General features: G+C 58.6%; 3 protein-coding genes across 3 annotated transcripts; all 3 read left to right on the top strand.

Annotated features, from left to right (window-relative positions):
* The first annotated feature begins 1,751 nt into the window (after nucleotides 1-1,751).
* RPP25 (ribonuclease P and MRP subunit p25) lies at nucleotides 1,752-2,574 on the top strand. Its single transcript, XM_032194982.1, has one exon. The coding sequence runs from the start codon at nucleotides 1,945-1,947 to the stop codon at nucleotides 2,572-2,574; it is 630 nt and encodes a 209-aa protein (XP_032050873.1). The 5' UTR covers nucleotides 1,752-1,944.
* Nucleotides 2,575-5,882: 3,308 nt separating this feature from the next.
* On the top strand, nucleotides 5,883-11,233 carry LOC116493720 (cytochrome c oxidase subunit 5A, mitochondrial). Its single transcript, XM_032195284.1, has 5 exons — nucleotides 5,883-5,991; nucleotides 8,244-8,360; nucleotides 9,223-9,344; nucleotides 9,645-9,767; nucleotides 11,093-11,233. The coding sequence occupies exons 1-4, from the start codon at nucleotides 5,898-5,900 to the stop codon at nucleotides 9,756-9,758; spliced, it is 447 nt and encodes a 148-aa protein (XP_032051175.1). The 5' UTR covers nucleotides 5,883-5,897; the 3' UTR covers nucleotides 9,759-9,767; nucleotides 11,093-11,233.
* Nucleotides 11,234-11,871: 638 nt separating this feature from the next.
* FAM219B (family with sequence similarity 219 member B) lies at nucleotides 11,872-15,397 on the top strand. Its single transcript, XM_032194966.1, has 5 exons — nucleotides 11,872-11,929; nucleotides 13,310-13,793; nucleotides 14,383-14,460; nucleotides 14,766-14,814; nucleotides 14,918-15,397. The coding sequence occupies exons 1-5, from the start codon at nucleotides 11,872-11,874 to the stop codon at nucleotides 15,068-15,070; spliced, it is 822 nt and encodes a 273-aa protein (XP_032050857.1). The 3' UTR covers nucleotides 15,071-15,397.
* The last annotated feature ends 288 nt before the right edge of the window (nucleotides 15,398-15,685 follow it).

Raw genomic sequence — 15,685 nt, 5'->3', positions numbered from 1 at the left:
GTGCTGTTAGCAGGGCGCTGGGAATAGCTCTGGTTCCCCTTGCTCATAAGGGATGGCTGGGCAGCCAGGGGGGAGGGCACAGCCAGCACCCCCAGAACATTGGGGACAGCCAGCGGGGACAGCCAGCAGCCCAGGCCCAGCAGCACACCCCCACCAAACACAGCATTCATCCCCAAAAACCCCTACCAGCCAGGTCCAGCAGCTCCCGGATCAATCCACAGGCTGAGCTCCCATCCAGGAGGCCCCAGTACCCCCAGAGCTGGGGCCCCACAAACCCCAAACTGTGGGGAAAGCCCTGGGCTGAGCTTAAACAGAGCTCCTGGACCTGTTGGTTGGGGTCCCGGGGATTTATTGGTGCCCTGGGGGTATAATTCCTGCTCTGCCCCATCGTGCTGCAGCTCGGTGGAGGGGCTCACCCCACAGCAGGGGTCCCTGGGTGCGGGGTCAGGGTTTGGGGTCAGAGCGGAGCTGTGCTCCTGAGACCTGAGCCGCCCCGATGTGACGCACAGATGGGCACCGACTGTCCCCGTATCGCCTGCTCCAACTTTCCGAGCTGCTCCCGCATTCAGCGGCTGAAAGAAAATATAGCCGGGGCAGGCAGAGGGCAGGGCTAGGGTTTCTGCAGCCTCTGCCATCGGCCTCTTCTCCATCTTAACCAATTCCCTGTTTTTTTTACCCAATTCTTTCCCCACCCCCCAGTCCCGCTCCCATTCCTCTCCCACCCCGCTGCTCCCCAGCGTGGAATAACTGCGCTGCTGTCCCCCAGCAGACGCGCTGGCAGGGTAATGAATGGCTTCGGATGGTAATTAGCAGTGGAGCTGCTAATAACGCAGCTCATTTCCATTTGAAGCGTTGCGGAGTGCTGCGAAAAAATGGACTGCGGGTGGCAGGACCTGGCCCCAGCCCACAGCTTTCCTTCCAGCCACGTGCACGGCTGCTGAAATCCTTCCTATTTATTTTCCTGGGGTAGGGGGGTAGCATCTTTTGGGGTGTTTTCCCCCAGCAGCTTTAATCCACCCCGGCCAGGCTGAAGGGAGATCTGACATGAGGGTCCCCTTGTCGTTGTGGCCCTGCCTCAGTTTCCCCTCTTGGTGCCAGGTGCTTTCAGGAGAGGATGCTGTCTCCTCTCCATCCCCACGGGGCTCCCAGCCCTTTACACTATGGGGTGCCCCATTTGACACCATGGGGTGTCCCCCTGTGCATCTGCAGCCCCTTTTGGCCCCCCGAGGCTGGTGGCCAGGACCAGGGGACGTCGCAGCAGTGGTGCCCCCTCCTACCCGCTTTAGGGGCAGCAGGGACAGGGCTTACAGACTCGTTCGTTTATTTATGGCTTTTGCAAGCCCTGCTCGGGGTGAAAACAATCCCGGGTCCTCCGGAGGGCGATAAGATTTGGCCGCAAGGCAATACTCGGGCATCTCTTTCCACTGTGCAATGATCCCCGGGCAGCGGGGTGGAGGCCGGGGGGGACAGGGGACAAGCGAGAGGTGACAGGGGACAACTGCTGACATTATCGGGCAGCTCTCGGTGCCCTTGAGGGAAGGGACCAGGTTCTCTTTAAGGGGGCAGGACTCTGGGAGCATCGTGAAGCCAGGAGAGAGCTTCTCCCTCTGCCTTCGCAGGGATGGAGGCAGCGGCTAGGTGCTGGCACGGGAGGCTGAGCGAGGGGAGGAGGAGGAGGAGGAGGAGGGGAGGGAGAGGGGGAGGATCTGCTAATTACACCGAGCAGCTCTGGGGGCTGCTGAAGTCCACAATGAAGCAAAGAGCGGCAGAAGCCAGCGCCGCAGCGGGAGCGGAGGAGCCCGAGCGTCACCGAGAGCCGCAGCCGGTGGGGACAAGCGGGGGCGGCTGGGGGGTCCCGCAGCCACGCAGCCCCCTGAGGACACCCCCAGGCTAAGGCCAGCAGTGGGCTAGGTGCCCACCGTGCCCACCGGGAAGGGCCGAGCGATGTCAGCCCAAGGAGGGGCGGCCAAGCCCCCAGCCCCGGCCGGGATGGAGAACTTCCGAAAGGTCAGGACGTCGGAGGAGGAGAGCCCCCTGCCCTTCCCCGACCTGCCCCCGGGCGTGGTGGAGATGAAGGTGAAGGAGGGCAGCAAGATCAGGAACCTGATGAGCTTCGCCATGGCCCAGATGGAGCTGAAGGGCAGCCGGCAGATCGTCTTCAGCGGCTGCGGCCGGGCGGTCACCAAGACCATCACCTGCGTGGAGATCATGAAGCGCAAGCTGGGGGGGCTCCACCAGGTCACCAAGGTGCGCTACAAAACCTTGCTGGAGGTCTGGGAGAACCAGGACCCGCCGCCTGGCAGCGCGGCGCAGAACCTGACCGTCCACAAGAACGTGCCCTCCATCTGCATCCTGCTCTCCCGCGACCCCCTGGACCCCAACCAGACGGGCTACCAGCCCCCCGAGCCCAGCCAGCCGGGAGAAGACCCCTCGAGCTCCTCCGCCAAGGGGCAGAAGCGGCCCCTGCCACCTCCCTGCGAGGAGCTGCTGCCCAAAAAGGTGCAGGGAGCCGGCCCTGGCAGCAGCCCGTGGGGCTCGGGGGACAGGGACAGCCAGCTAGAGGGCCACCACTGACCTGCCACCTCCCGCTTACAGGGAGGTTCAGGGGGTGCACCTGGGGGGCTGCTGATCCTGCTGTCCCCAGGGCGGTGGCAATGCCACAAACCACCCTGTCCCCCCTCCCGGTTCCCCGTTTTGCTGACTGCAGGCAAGGAGGCAAGGATGGGGGCTGCCTGCAGGAAAACCTCCCCTCTCCAAACTTTTCCTCTGCCTGGCACCGCGTGCGGGGATGCGGAGCTGCTCACGCCCCCCTGCTAAATAACCCCCTGCCGAAAAGGGCTGCGGACCCCCGGGACTCCCGCGGAGCCGGAGCATCCTTTGCTTTTTGCCCAGCCGGGGAAAAGCGGCACTGCTCCACACCGAGAGGCCATCAGGAGAGGCAGCTTTGCCCACAGCCCCCTGGAGTGACACCTTCATTACGAAAACCGCTTCGATTGCGCCCGGAGAGGAGCTGTCAGGTTTATTAATGCTGGGCTCCGCGCCTCGTGGCTCCTGCTATTCATCCCGAATAACACACAAACAAGCGGGTGGGTCGCTTTCTGCCTCTCCTGCCCCGCTGCTTGTCTCCCCTTTCCCCTCCGACGCGGCACTGTTTCTATTTTGTGCTTCTCTCTGAAATACCTGAAGCTGATCCATCCCCTCCCAGCACCGCTGCAGCCCGAGAGCCAAGGAAATGAGCCCTGGAGCACTGCTTTTTTTGTTTGTTTGTTTTATTTTAATAGCAGCCCCCAAAGAGAAGAAAATGAAATAATCCTTCTCGTATCAGATATTTGGGTCTTCACTCTCCCGGAGCTGTTTGCAGGATCCAGAGCCATGGTGAAAGCCTGATGTCGAGGGACTGGGGCGATGGGGAGCATCGGGCAGCTCATCTCCTGCTGCGTGCTGGACGGACACCGGGACGAGGGGGAGCTTGTGCTTTTGTAGGTTTGGCTGCAGAGCCCTTGCCGAGGGCTGGCTCACGGAGAAAGCCCTTCAGAGCGACCCCTCTGCTTTTTCTAGGGGTAAAAGGAAACTAATCGAGAATAAAAGCTCTTTAGAAATAGCTGGGATATGCCTGTGGGAAAATGGGGGGATCAATTTTGCGACCGCCCGTGGCACAGATGGGCGCGGGGAGGGTGGGACTGCCAAGCCAGAACGGGGGGGATCCTGGCCAAACCGTGTCCCCAGGGGATGAGGGATCGGTGCCAGCCTCTCCTGCATGCCCTGGCAGCCACTTGGCGCCCGCCGGCACAGCAGAGCCTGGCAAAGCCTCCCCCAGAGCCCCCATCTGGAAAATCGCTTTGCTTGGCTGGGAGAGGGATTGGAAGGAGAGCAGGGGAGTGAGGAAGAGGAGGAGGAGGAAGCAGGGGGCTGTTTTGTTTGGCAATGACCTTGTTATCTCCCTCAGCAGGCAGCTGCTCCTCCGGGCCAGAGGCTCCCGCTTATCTGCCCTGCTGCAGATTGATTCCTTTCACGGATCTGCCACGGTGTAATTGAACATTAATTACCAATTGTTTCCTTTTTTGTCTGTGTTTTTTGTTTGTTTGTTTGTTTTTCCATGCAGGGAGATTGGAGGTGTACGGGGGTGGGGGGACATGAGAAGTGGAGGGGGCTGAACAGACCCCATAGCATCTCCCACCAGTTTCCACCCTAAATGAGGCTAAAGAAGGACTTCCTACTATGCATAAAGAGATGAGGAATCCTGGACATCACAAAGGGTGATGTTCCCCCAAAGCCTCGACCTTGCCCTCACTGATCACAGCCAAGGATTTCTGGTCTCCTAACATGCTGGCCGGCAATGGCAGGACTTTGGGGGCAGATTTATTTAACCTTACCAACGCGATGGCTTCCCCATCAAACCAAGGAGAGGGGCTGGGAAAGCTTTCCTATCAGATGAGCAGAGCCTGTGTCAGTGGGAGATGGAAATAAACCAAGTGCAATTCACCCAGAGCGTCCCCAACTGCTTTGTGGCCTGCGTCCTTTGGTATCCAGCTGAGATTCTCTAAGTTCTCAGCATTTTTGCCCCTCGTCACCCTCCAGTGCCACTGCACTGCTTAGTAAACACTGATCGAAGCACAAATGAGGCTGAGAACTAGGAGTCCTTCATCCTGCTGCCATCTCACGTTGCTCCCAGGAAAGAGAGGAGCAAGGAGAGAGGGAAAAAGAAGTCAATTGTTTCACCTTATTATTTCGTTAATGTTCAAAATTATTTTTAATTGATTTTGCACGCAGTCAATTTGCAATCCTGGAGGCAACAGGAGCCAGGGGATTTCAAACGCCTCATGTTGCTGGCTGCGTACCAAGGATTTCCTGCATGAGGAAATAGTTAAAAAAAAAAAAAAAAAGACTAACTCGAAATATGAAGCATTTATAAATAGCAGGATGGCATCTGGCTCAACGGGGTCCTGAGGGAACATTGTGAGTGAAAACAGTGCGGGGATTGTGTGCTGCGGAGACACAGCCCCAGGTGCCCACAAAGAGTAATTTTGGGGTCATTTTGCAAGCCTGGTGGCTTCAGGGGCAGCGGTAGAGACAGCCCCATGGCAGCAGGGACACAACATGGCTCTGAGATATGCCAAGAAGTGCTGCTGCGGGTGGGAGCTGAGGCAGCAGCGTGGCCAGGCAGCCAGACTGCATGCTGGGGTGCCTCGGGCACACGGTGCTTGAGGGAAGGGATCATCCTGCCCTGCTGGGGCCGCCTCATCCCGAGCACCTCGTGCAGTTTGGGCAGCGGGTGTAAGGACATGAAACTACCAGAGTGTCTGAGGGAGGGCTATGAAGATGGTGAAGGGTCTATAGGGGAGGATGTGCAAGGAACGGCTGAGGTTCCTTGATTTGCTCACCCCAAAGAGGGGAGCGGAGGGGCAGGCGCTGAGCTCTGCTCTCTGGGGACAGCGACAGGCCCCGAGGGGACAGCACGGAGCTGGGACAGGGGACGCTCAGTGTGGGCGTGAGGGTGAAACTCTGCACCCAGAGGTGGGACGGGGACGTGGGCACGGCGCATTGGGGACTGTTTGCAGACAGAAGCGCTTCTGAGACACAAGCTTTAACTTTTGGGTGGCGCATGGAGCCAGGAGCCGGCCTCCACAACCATTCCCACTCAGGACACAACACTATACCCTTATCCTATACCCTAGCAGGACCCGCTTCCCACCACAAAATGGCGGCGAGCCCCCCCCCCCCCCTTTTCCCTCCCTCCCCCCTTCCCTCTCCCTCCCCCCACGTGACCGCGCGCGGCGTCCCCGCGGCATTTTGTCCCCGCGCAGCCTCCGTCCTCCCCCCCCCTTCCCACCGCTTCCCGCCCGCCCTCCATTTCCTCCTCCGAGCGCCCCGGTGCTGCCGGTGCCGCCGCCGCCGCCATGCTGCCCGCCGCCGCCCGCCTCCTCCTCCGCCGCCCCGCCGCCGCCCTCGGGCTCCGCGCCGCCGCCCTCCGCCGCCCCCTCGGCCCCGCGGGTGAGCCCTGGGCCCGCCGCCGCCGCGTCCTTGCCGTGACCCCGGGGCTAGGCCGCGAATGAGGCCCGGTACCGGGAGGGGGGGGGGGACCGGGGGGGGTGTGGGGGGTTTGGGGAGGGTCTGGGGGTGCCCCCGGGCTCGGGGCTGTGGGGTTGGGGAGGTCGGAGGGCAGCGCGGGGGGTGGGTGGGGTGTGGGGTTTTGTGCTGCCTGCTGGCCTCCCGGGGTGGGTTTGGGGTTTTGGGGGAAAATCGGGGGGTTTTGGGGGCGTTGGGGGTTGGTTGGCTCGTGGGGTGGAATGGGCAGGGTGTGTGTATGCGGCCCCGTCCCAGCCCTCGTGCGGGGTGCTCTGCCTGTCAGCCCCCACCCAATCGGTCCGAGGGGCTGGGGTTCTGTAAGCTCAGCTGTCAAATTCTGGGGGGGAAAGAAACAAAACAAAACAGGATTTGGGTTGTGTAGTGCTCAATTCTGACAGCGGGCATGAGCTTTAGAGAGAAAAAGGCTGGAAAGGAACACAGCTGTAATTGAAAAATACCCCCTGGAATCCCAAATTCAGGAATCTTTGTGTTATTATTTTCCCCTTTTTGGAAGAAAAAACAAAAACAAACAAACAAAAAAAAAACAGTCTAACCGTGCCTGTTAAATTGTCCTTTTGCTTAAGACTGAGGTTTGCAGTCAGCACCCCAGAGCTGTGACCCAGGCAGTCACTGTTATTAGGCATATCCAAGGCTACGTGTGGGTCACGCAGGGAAATGCCGTCAGGCAGCAGTGATGAAGCTCTGGGGTCCTGATTTTGGGGCTTTTGGGGCTCCTGCAGTAGGGCGATGCCGGCCAGAAGGGGGAGGCCGCTGACCCAGGGAGCGCTCGGAGCGGTGTCATTGGGGAAGGTCAGCGGGAAGGGGTGAGCGAGGGCGTCAGAGCTCGGCGGCTGCTGCCTGCTCCCTGATAAAACCACCGAAAAATGCTTTGGGGCAGGTGTAAACCGGGATTGCGGCTCAAAGATTGGGCTGTGATAAATTCGGCTCAAAATCTGGGTTGTGTTCCGGCTGGGCCCTCACTCGATGAGGCTAAAAATACTGCTCGATAGCCCTGCGGCTCCTGTTGTGTGCGTTGTAAATTAAAGCACTGCTTTGGGGGATCCTCCAAAAGGAAAAACGCCTGTGGGAAAGGAGGAAAACGCAGCCCAGCCCCATCAGCCATGCAAACAATGCAGACACAGGCACGTGGGGTTTTTTTCTTGATTTTAAAGAACCCTCCTGGCTGGTCAGGGTGAATAGTTCACGCCGGGTTAGGAAAGAGAAAGTGAGCAGCTGTCTGCAGCTTCCTCAGAAGTGGATCTTGGAGCCCTCAAGGTCACAGCCGAGATCTGCAAACATGGGCAGAGGGAGGCTCCCGGAGGGGCAGAGCAGCTTGCGAAGTACCTGGCTCTGCTTGTAGCCCGGCTGTGGTTCCTCCTGACAAACTGCTCCGACCTTTGTGCCGGAAAAGAAGAAAGCAGCCACAAAAAAAAAAAAAAAAAAAGCAGCCAAACTTGGCAGTAATTTTTTCTTCTTCAGTAGCCTGTTGGGAGAAATAACTCTCCAAGGGCTTAGATCGGCGTGCTCATTTTGATTATTTCCCGAAAATGACACTAAAAAACCTTTTATCAGCTCGGAGCTTGTGGTGGAATCACCGACCTGTTAGGAAGGAGGCGCCCAGCAGGGTGGGTGTGCGAGCAGAGAAATCCTCTGGCTGACAGAATGAGCTACTGAGCAACTGCAGGAGTCGGCTGCAGGGGGAAGATGCTGCAGAATAAATCGGGGCGTTCATCGCAGTTGGATAACGTTGTAACTCCTCGGCTGTAGGCTCTTATTTTGGGGGGGAAGGCTGCTGAAAAGCTCATTAACCTAAATCACTGAGCTCTGGAAAGAGGGAAAATTCCTCTGCCTTATGGAAACGGGTCCCAGAAGGCATCTCTAGAGGGCTGGCTGCACAGAATTGTTTTTCACTTGCGTTTTCCCTCTCCTGTTAAATAATCCTGCTCCGGCTGGAGGCTCCGGGAGTGCTGTGTAAGTCTGTGCTGGAGGGCAGGGCGCTGTGCCACGAGGCAAACAGCGCTTAGTTAACGAGCTGCGCCCGCCTGGTGCTCAGTACTGGTCCAAATCCAACACCGCGAGTGAGACGCGTGCTTTTATAGCTGCTGTTCCCTCGGTCAGGGCTAAAGTGCACCGCTCCTGCGTGGGCTCACAGCCTCCTCCTCTCTCCCTGCACCCAGCCGTGCTGCACGCCCGCTGCTACTCCCATGGGTCGCAGGAGTCGGACGAGGAGTTCGACGCTCGCTGGGTGACGTATTTCAACAAGCCAGATATCGACGCCTGGGAGCTAAGGAAAGGTATGTGGAAGGAAAAGGGAGGGGTAGCCTGCAGAAAATGCAGTTTTGTTTGGGATCTGGAGCCGTGAGGGCTTGCTGAGCTTGCTGCGGTGGGCGATGACACCTCACTAATACAACGAGGATGTTGGAAGGAACTACAGCATGGAAAATGAGGAGAAAGAAGGTATAAAGCAGTAGGAACACAAGTTTTTTTTTTTAATTCTAGTGCCCCAGAACACGTATTCTCTCTCTTGGTCTTTGAGAAGGAGAGAAGCACTGGCTCTGAGGAAAGTTTCTGAGCTCAGCTGCTGCCTGATGGGAGACCACACACATTTTTTTTTGGGCTTTGAGCAAGTGGCTTGGCCATAACTTGCTGCAGACTGTTTGGTTGTCTCCACATGTTGCTTGCTGTGCAGCTGCTATTAAACTATCCTAATTAGGGCTTAAAATAACCGCCAGAGGGATTGTTCCCGTGTGATGTGGATGACCAGGGTTGGTTCCTTCCCCTTGGAGGGAGAGGAAGGGAACAGGCTGCCTGCATTGCGCTAGGAGGAACAAAGTCGTTTGGATTTCTTCATGGTTCTGTAGCAGGCTCCCCACACACGCCGCTTTGGGGAGCGTGGATGTTACTGGCCCACTGGGATTTCACAAAATTAACTTAAAAGCTGGTTATAGGCATAGCAGTGAGCGACAGGGAGAGGGAGAAGAGCAAAAGAACACCCTTGGGGTGTGGATGTGTGTTCAAAATAGCAGTGAAAGTGCCAGTCGGATGTTCCTGGTGGTGTTAATTATTACTTCTGTCACGAGCTGCAGCAAAACAACACTTAGCAGGCTTCTTTTGGTAGCCCGGGCCGAGCTACTCGATGTTTCCCTGCGCTCACAGGTATAAACACGCTGGTGGGCTACGACCTGGTTCCGGAACCAAAAATCATCGATGCAGCTCTGCGGGCGTGCAGACGGTTAAACGACTTCGCCAGCGCGGTCCGCATCCTGGAGGTCGTGAAGGTGAGCGGGGCGCGGGGTGCAGCTGCTGCTTTCTGCGGGGTTTCTCTAGCTTTCCTCTCGGGGCTGCTTCCATCCCAGGGAGCAGGTTGGAAATGACACGCAGGGCGCCCCTTAGCTAGGCGTTAGCTGGTGTTACACAGGGAGTGGTGTCACTGTTAATGCTCTGAAAATCCCCCAGACAGGAGCTTGGTGTTGCTTTGGGGTGTTTTGCAGCCGTGAGGGATCGCTGGGGCACTTTGGTGCTGGATTTGTAGGGTGCTGGACTTTGCTCTCTGACTAACGCCCTTCCTTTCCTTGTAGGACAAGGCAGGACCTCACAAGGAAATCTATCCGTATGTTATCCAGGAACTTAGACCAACTTTGAGTGAACTAGGAATCTCCACTCCAGAGGAACTGGGCCTGGACAAAGCATAAACCATGTTGGTAAGGGATGCTCTCGCTTCCCAGGCTCCTGGCCCGGGACTCCTGTACCCTAAAACTCCTCTGGCAAAGCCGGAGTGCTCCTCACAGCCTTCCACAAACACATTGTGGCAAGGAAGCTCTGGCTCCTGTTGAGGTTCTTGATAGGAAGACATCACTTTAGTGACACTGAAACCTGTCTGAAAAACATTTGGCCTTGGGACACGAGGGGGATGTTTGCAGTTCCCTACCTGTAACTGGGAAATTCAAGCATTGAAGGAAGAATGAGGTTTTATTGTGAAAATTTATCATGGTTTAAGTGGCCAGACCCACACAGAGCAGTTCCTGTGGGACTGCGCAGCCCTGGGATGACTCCTGCAATATCCTGAACGCGTGGGGAGCTCTAAATCAGGAGTACTCCTGCATCGATGGGGAAAATCAAGGTGTTCCACCAAGCACAGCCCTTCCAGAAGAGCCGGTCATGGTTTCCAAAGGTGCTCAGGCCTCCAGAGCTGAGAGCTGCCAGGACAAAGGGTTGCTGCAGCTCCTGTCTGGCAGGGAGTCAGCCTTTGCTCCTCATCAGCTTTTCCTGAGAAGATTTTTTAGCAAATGGAAGGATCATTTCCTCTGGAAGTGCTCAAGCTTTCATTTTATTGTAGCCAATTTAGAAAATGGGGAGGTGCTCGTTTCTCTCTCATGCTAGCAAATGAGCCCCACTGTTGACGGTCACCTAACAACACTGAAGTTCCTTTACCTTGTAGTTAAAATAACATAATTTCTGCTAATTTGCAGGACCCCGTGCTTACAGAGCAAACAGATGAGCTGTGGCACAGCCAGAGTTTAACTGATGTGCGGGACGCCCACGGATAACGTCAGGAGCAGTGTGTGGTGTTTGGTCCCGATGGCGCTGGCCTCGAGTTCTGGGAGGCCGCTTGTTTTACCACCTTAAAAAGCAGAATTCTGAGCACTGCATAAACTGGGGAAGGATGTAACAAAGGGTTAGGTCTGCGGCATCAGTGCCGGGGTTACAGAGGAGCTGTAGGGGTCCTTAACGAGGACCCATCGTTAGGTTTAGCTGAGGCTGTGTGTGTGGCAACCCTGACAGAAATAAAGCCCAAAACAAAACTTCTCACGGAGCCTGAGTTACGTGAAGGCAGCCTCTTAATCCAGGAGACTACCAGTGTCATAGACTCTCATTTTTTTTGTCATATTCTGGATTTTTTCCACATTTTTTTAACGTGACCCTTAGGGCCGGGCTCTGCGTGACGATGGCGGGCAGGGAGGTGTTTGGGAGCTGGTGAGGTAACGGGCTGCTTTCTGACGACTTTTTTGTCTTTTTTCCGTTGCAGGTGCGTTATTTGAGCGTTCTCCTGACGCGGCCTGAGCGCGGGCGGCCGCCGCGGGGCCGCGGTGTTGTGGTTTCACCGAGCTTCAGCGCGCCGCCATGCTGCGGGGCGGGGCGGGCCTAATAAAGGGAAGCTTGGCCTGACCGCTGTGCTGTGGTTATTTGTTACGGGGAGCAGGAACCCTCCTGCGATAGCTCTGTCCGCGGGGCTGAGGAGTTTGGGCAAAAAACCGGCAAAAATAGAAACAAAAAAATTAGAAATCAGCCGGCCCCGGAACCTTTGCGCCCCGGAACCTTTGAGCCGGGGGTGCGGCGGCCACCCGGAGCCTGCCGGAGGTGCGCGGGCCCCGCCCCCGCCCGGCGGCGCAGCCAATGGGAGGCGGCGGGGGCGGGGCCTCGCGGCCATGGCGACGGGCGGCGGCGGCGGGCCCGGGGCTGCGGGCCGGGAGGGGGCGGGGCGGGGCCGGGCGGTGAGGGGGGGGCGAGGGGGGTGGGGGGGGTATAGGGGCTGTGTGGGGTTAGAGGGGGTTATGTGGGGCTGTGGGGGGCTGTGTGGGGTTATACGGGGGTTAGGTGGGGCTGTGTGGCGTTGCTTGGGGCTATGGGGGATTGTAGGGGGCTGTGTGGGGTTATGTGGGGCTGTACGGGGCGGTACAGGGTTATATGGGATTGTAGGGGGCTATGGGGGATATATGGAGCTGTATGGGGTTCTATGGGATTGTAGGGGGGATATATGGGGCTGTATGGGGTTCTATGGGATTGTAGGGGGCTATATGGGACTGTATGGGGTTCTATGGGATTGTAGGGGGCTATATGGGACTGTATGGGGTTCTACGGGATTGTAGGGGGGATATATGGGGCTGTATGGGGTTCTATGGGATTGTAGGGGGCTATATGGGACTGTATGGGGTTCTATGGGATTGTAGGGGGGATATATAGGGCTGTATGGGGTTCTATGGGATTGTAGGGGGGATATATGGGGCTGTATGGGGTTCTATGGGATTGTAGGGGGGATATATGGGGCTGTATGGGGTTCTATGGGATTGTAGGGGGCTATATGGGACTGTATGGGGTTCTATGGGATTGTAGGGGGGATATATAGGGCTGTATGGGGTTCTATGGGATTGTAGGGGGGATATATGGGGCTGTATGGGGTTCTATGGGATTGTAGGGGACTGTGTGGGGGATATATGGGGCTGTATGGGGTTATATGGGGCGGTACAGGGTTCTATGGGATTGTAGGGGGCTATGTGGGGCCGTGTGGGGGGATGTATGGGGTTATATGGGATTGTAGGGGGCTGTGTGGGGGGATATATGGGGCTGTATGGGGTTCTATGGGATTGTAGGGGGCTGTGGGGGGGATATATGGGGCTGTATGGGGCGGTACAGGGTTATATGGGATTGTAGGGGGCTATGGGGGATATATGGAGCTGTATGGGGTTATATGGGATTGTAGGGAGCTGTGTGGGGGGATATATGGGGTTATATGGGGCTGTATGGGGTTGAATGGGGCTGTACAGGCTTGTGTGGGGTTATATGGGGCTGTGTGGGGTTACGTGGCGCTGTGTGGGGTTATATGGGGCTCTGGGGATTATAGGAGGCTGTGTGGGGTTATACGGGGCTGTACAGGGTTATGTGGGATTGTAGGGGGCTACGTGGGGCTGTCTGGGGCTATATGGGGTTGTATGGGACTGTGTGGGGTTACGTGGGGCTGTAGGGGACTGTATGGGGCAGTACAGGGTTATATAGGGTTGTAGGGGGCTATGGGGGGCAGTGTGGGGGGACATAGGGGGCTGTATGTGGGGTTATATGGGGCTGTACAGGGTTATATGGGGTTGTATATGGCTGTGTAGGGCTATAGGGAGCTATGTGGGGCTGTATGGGACTGTGTGGCTTATATGAGGGGCCATGTGTGAGGATATAGGGGTTTGCATGGGGCTATATGGGGCTGTAGGGGCTTGTGTGGGTCTGTATAGGGCTGTACGGGGTTATATGGGACTGTGTGGGGCTGTACGGGCTTATGTGGGGCTGTATGGGCATTTCCTGGGCTGTGGGGTTATATGGGGCTGGGGGTTCATGTATGGGGTTCCATGGGGCTGTGTGTGTGTATGGGGCTATATGGGTTCGTGTGGGGCTGTGTGCACGGGGAGCAGTCTGGGACTGGGCTGTATTTATGGGGCAACGCGGGGCTTTGTGCTCGAGGAGCAGTGTAGGGCCTGAGCCCTATGGGGCTGCGTGCCCGCGGCCATACAGGGCTGCACGGGGCCGGGCAGGGGCTGCTCAGGGCAGAGGCCATACAGAGGCCGAGCGAGCACATGGGGGGGCCACACAACACATACAGGGCGCTATAGGGACCACACAGCACACACAGGGCGCTTTATAGGGTCAGGGCTGCCCCCCAACTCTCCCCTTTTCCTTTCCAGCCGCCCCGAGGCGAGAGCAGGCGGCCGAGCGCTCGGGGCAGCGCCGGGGCGGAGAGGAGGGGACCCTACCTGCTCTGCCGGGCCCCCCCCGGCCACCCCAAGCTCCGTAAGTGGCCTTAGGGGCGCCCCCAGCCCCGAGCCGGCCCTAAAACCCCAACGGGGCCGCGGGGGGCTTCGGGGTCTCACCCCGCTGCTTGCAGAGCGGCCGCGGGAGCCGGCGAAGGCGGCGCCGCGATGGCACGGGCTGCTGGGGGGGGGTCCGGCACGGGCAGCGCCTAAAAGGTGGGAGCTCACATCCTTATTTTAGGGTTTTTGAACCCAAACTGGGGAGTGTAAGCTGGGTGGGAAGGGTTTGGGGTGAACTGGGAATGGGGGATGGGGATACTGGGAGGATGAGGAGGATACTGGGGGGATGGGGATACTGGGAGGATGGGAATGGGGATACTGGGAGGATGAGGAGGATACTGGGAGGATGGGGATGGGGATACTGGGAGGACGAGGATGGGGGATACTGGGAGGATGAAGGGGATACTGGGAGGATGGGGATGGGGACACTGGGAGGGCTGGGGGGATGGGGATACTGGGAGGACAAGGATACTGGGAGAATGAGGAGGATACTGGGAGGATGGGGTTGCTGGGAGGATGAGGACGAGGATACTGGGAGGACGGGGATGGGGATACTGGGAAGATGAGGAGGATACTGGGAGGATGGGGTTGCTGAGAAGCTGAGGATGGGATACTGGGAGGACGGTGATGAGGATACTGGGGATACTGGGAGGAAGACGCCGAGGCTGGCTGAGGCCATGGGGGCGCACAGTTTCCCCGTCCCTTTCCCCCCGCGGCCCCACTGTCACCCCGTGTCCCCCAGCAGGCCCGCCAGGTCCCAGGGGGGCTACGTGGCGCTCAGCCAGGTGGCGGAGGACGGGCGGCTGTCCCCCAGCTCGGGCAGGTGAGCGCCCTGCACCCCGCTGTGGGGCACGGGGAGGGCGGGCTGGGGGGGATCGGGGCGAGGAGCACCCTACAGCCCCTCCAAACCTCGCTTCAAAAGCCCCCAAACCCCATTTTGGCCGTCGATTTGACCAAATCGATGAGATTTGGAGAGCCTGGAGGGGGCTCCTGCTGGGCTGGGGGAGCAGCAGCGAGGTGCCCGCGTGCCCTAAAGGCAGCAGCCGCCCTGCCCTCAAATCCTTTGGGGTTTCCGAGCAGCCCCGTGCCCGTGGTGCTCACCCTGCCCCTTTTTTTTCCTCCTCACAGCGATGGGGAGCTGGAATCCAGGGGCTCCTCCGGCTACTCCTCCGCCGAGGCAAGTGCAGGCTTGCAAAGCTCCCATCCTGGGGGCTTGGCAGGGCCGCTGTGGGGGATTTGCCACCTCGGGGAGGGGGTCCCAGCCCCATTTCCCCCTGCAGGTGAACCAGGAGCTGAGCCGGCAGCTGCTGCGGGACGGCTACCACCTGGACGAGGTCCCCGACGATGAGGACCTGGACCTGATTCCCCCAAAACCCGCCGCCACCCCCTGCCCCTGGTGCTTTGGGGACTCCCTCTGCTGCGTGCTGCAATAGGGCACAGCACCCCACAGCCCTCGGGGCGCTCGGGGGCACCCCAAAAGGCTCCGTGTCACACGGGGCAGCTCCCTGCTGTGAGCCCCACTGCTGCTCAGGACGGGACCGACGGCCTCCCCATTATGATTTCTCCCCCCATTGGGGCCATTCCGGTCTCACCAGCTGCCTTAAATCAGGGTCCTGCTGCCCTAAATCGGGGTCCTGCTGCCCTACAGGGACGGCGGGCACGCAGGGAGGAACCTTATTTAAACACTGCACCCGGAGAGAGAGGCTCTCCCGTTTGGTGTCCTGGCGAGGGAAGCGCTCAATAAAAGGATCTTGCTACTCCAGGCGTCTCCCCGCTCCCATTTCCTTTCCCCACAGGTGGGGAAAATCCAATGGGGAACCCGATTTGGGGCCGGGGGAGGCAGCAGGGACCCCCCCAGCCCCTCACGCAGCGCTGAGGACAAAGTCACCGCTTTATTGGTAGCACCAGGACCCCACAAACCCCCAGCCCAGCACCCTGTAAGCCCCCCGTGGGACACCCAGCACCACCTGAGGCCGACCCGACGCCTCCTTCCCCCCGGGGGGAGCCTCACAGGGCCAGCAGCAGTCCCGAGGGGAACCCCAAAACCC

This window comes from Aythya fuligula, chromosome 11 (assembly GCF_009819795.1).
Source record: "Aythya fuligula isolate bAytFul2 chromosome 11, bAytFul2.pri, whole genome shotgun sequence".
Classification (NCBI taxonomy): domain Eukaryota; kingdom Metazoa; phylum Chordata; class Aves; order Anseriformes; family Anatidae; genus Aythya; species Aythya fuligula.
This window is presented reverse-complemented; position numbering and strand designations above follow the sequence as displayed.

Bases quoted from the DNA above. Each gene is read 5' to 3' on its own strand.
- RPP25 (XM_032194982.1), top strand. From the start codon at position 1,945: ATGTCAGCCCAAGGAGGGGCGGCCAAGCCCCCAGCCCCGGCCGGGATG.
- LOC116493720 (XM_032195284.1), top strand. From the start codon at position 5,898: ATGCTGCCCGCCGCCGCCCGCCTCCTCCTCCGCCGCCCCGCCGCCGCC. The intron at 8,361-9,222 runs GTATGTGGAAGG...CTGCGCTCACAG, and splicing joins CGCCTGGGAGCTAAGGAAAG to GTATAAACACGCTGGTGGGC. The intron at 9,345-9,644 runs GTGAGCGGGGCG...CTTTCCTTGTAG, and splicing joins GCATCCTGGAGGTCGTGAAG to GACAAGGCAGGACCTCACAA.
- FAM219B (XM_032194966.1), top strand. From the start codon at position 11,872: ATGGGGTTCTATGGGATTGTAGGGGGCTATATGGGACTGTATGGGGTT. The intron at 13,794-14,382 runs GTGGGAGCTCAC...GTCCCCCAGCAG, and splicing joins GCACGGGCAGCGCCTAAAAG to GCCCGCCAGGTCCCAGGGGG. The intron at 14,815-14,917 runs GCAAGTGCAGGC...TTCCCCCTGCAG, and splicing joins CCGGCTACTCCTCCGCCGAG to GTGAACCAGGAGCTGAGCCG.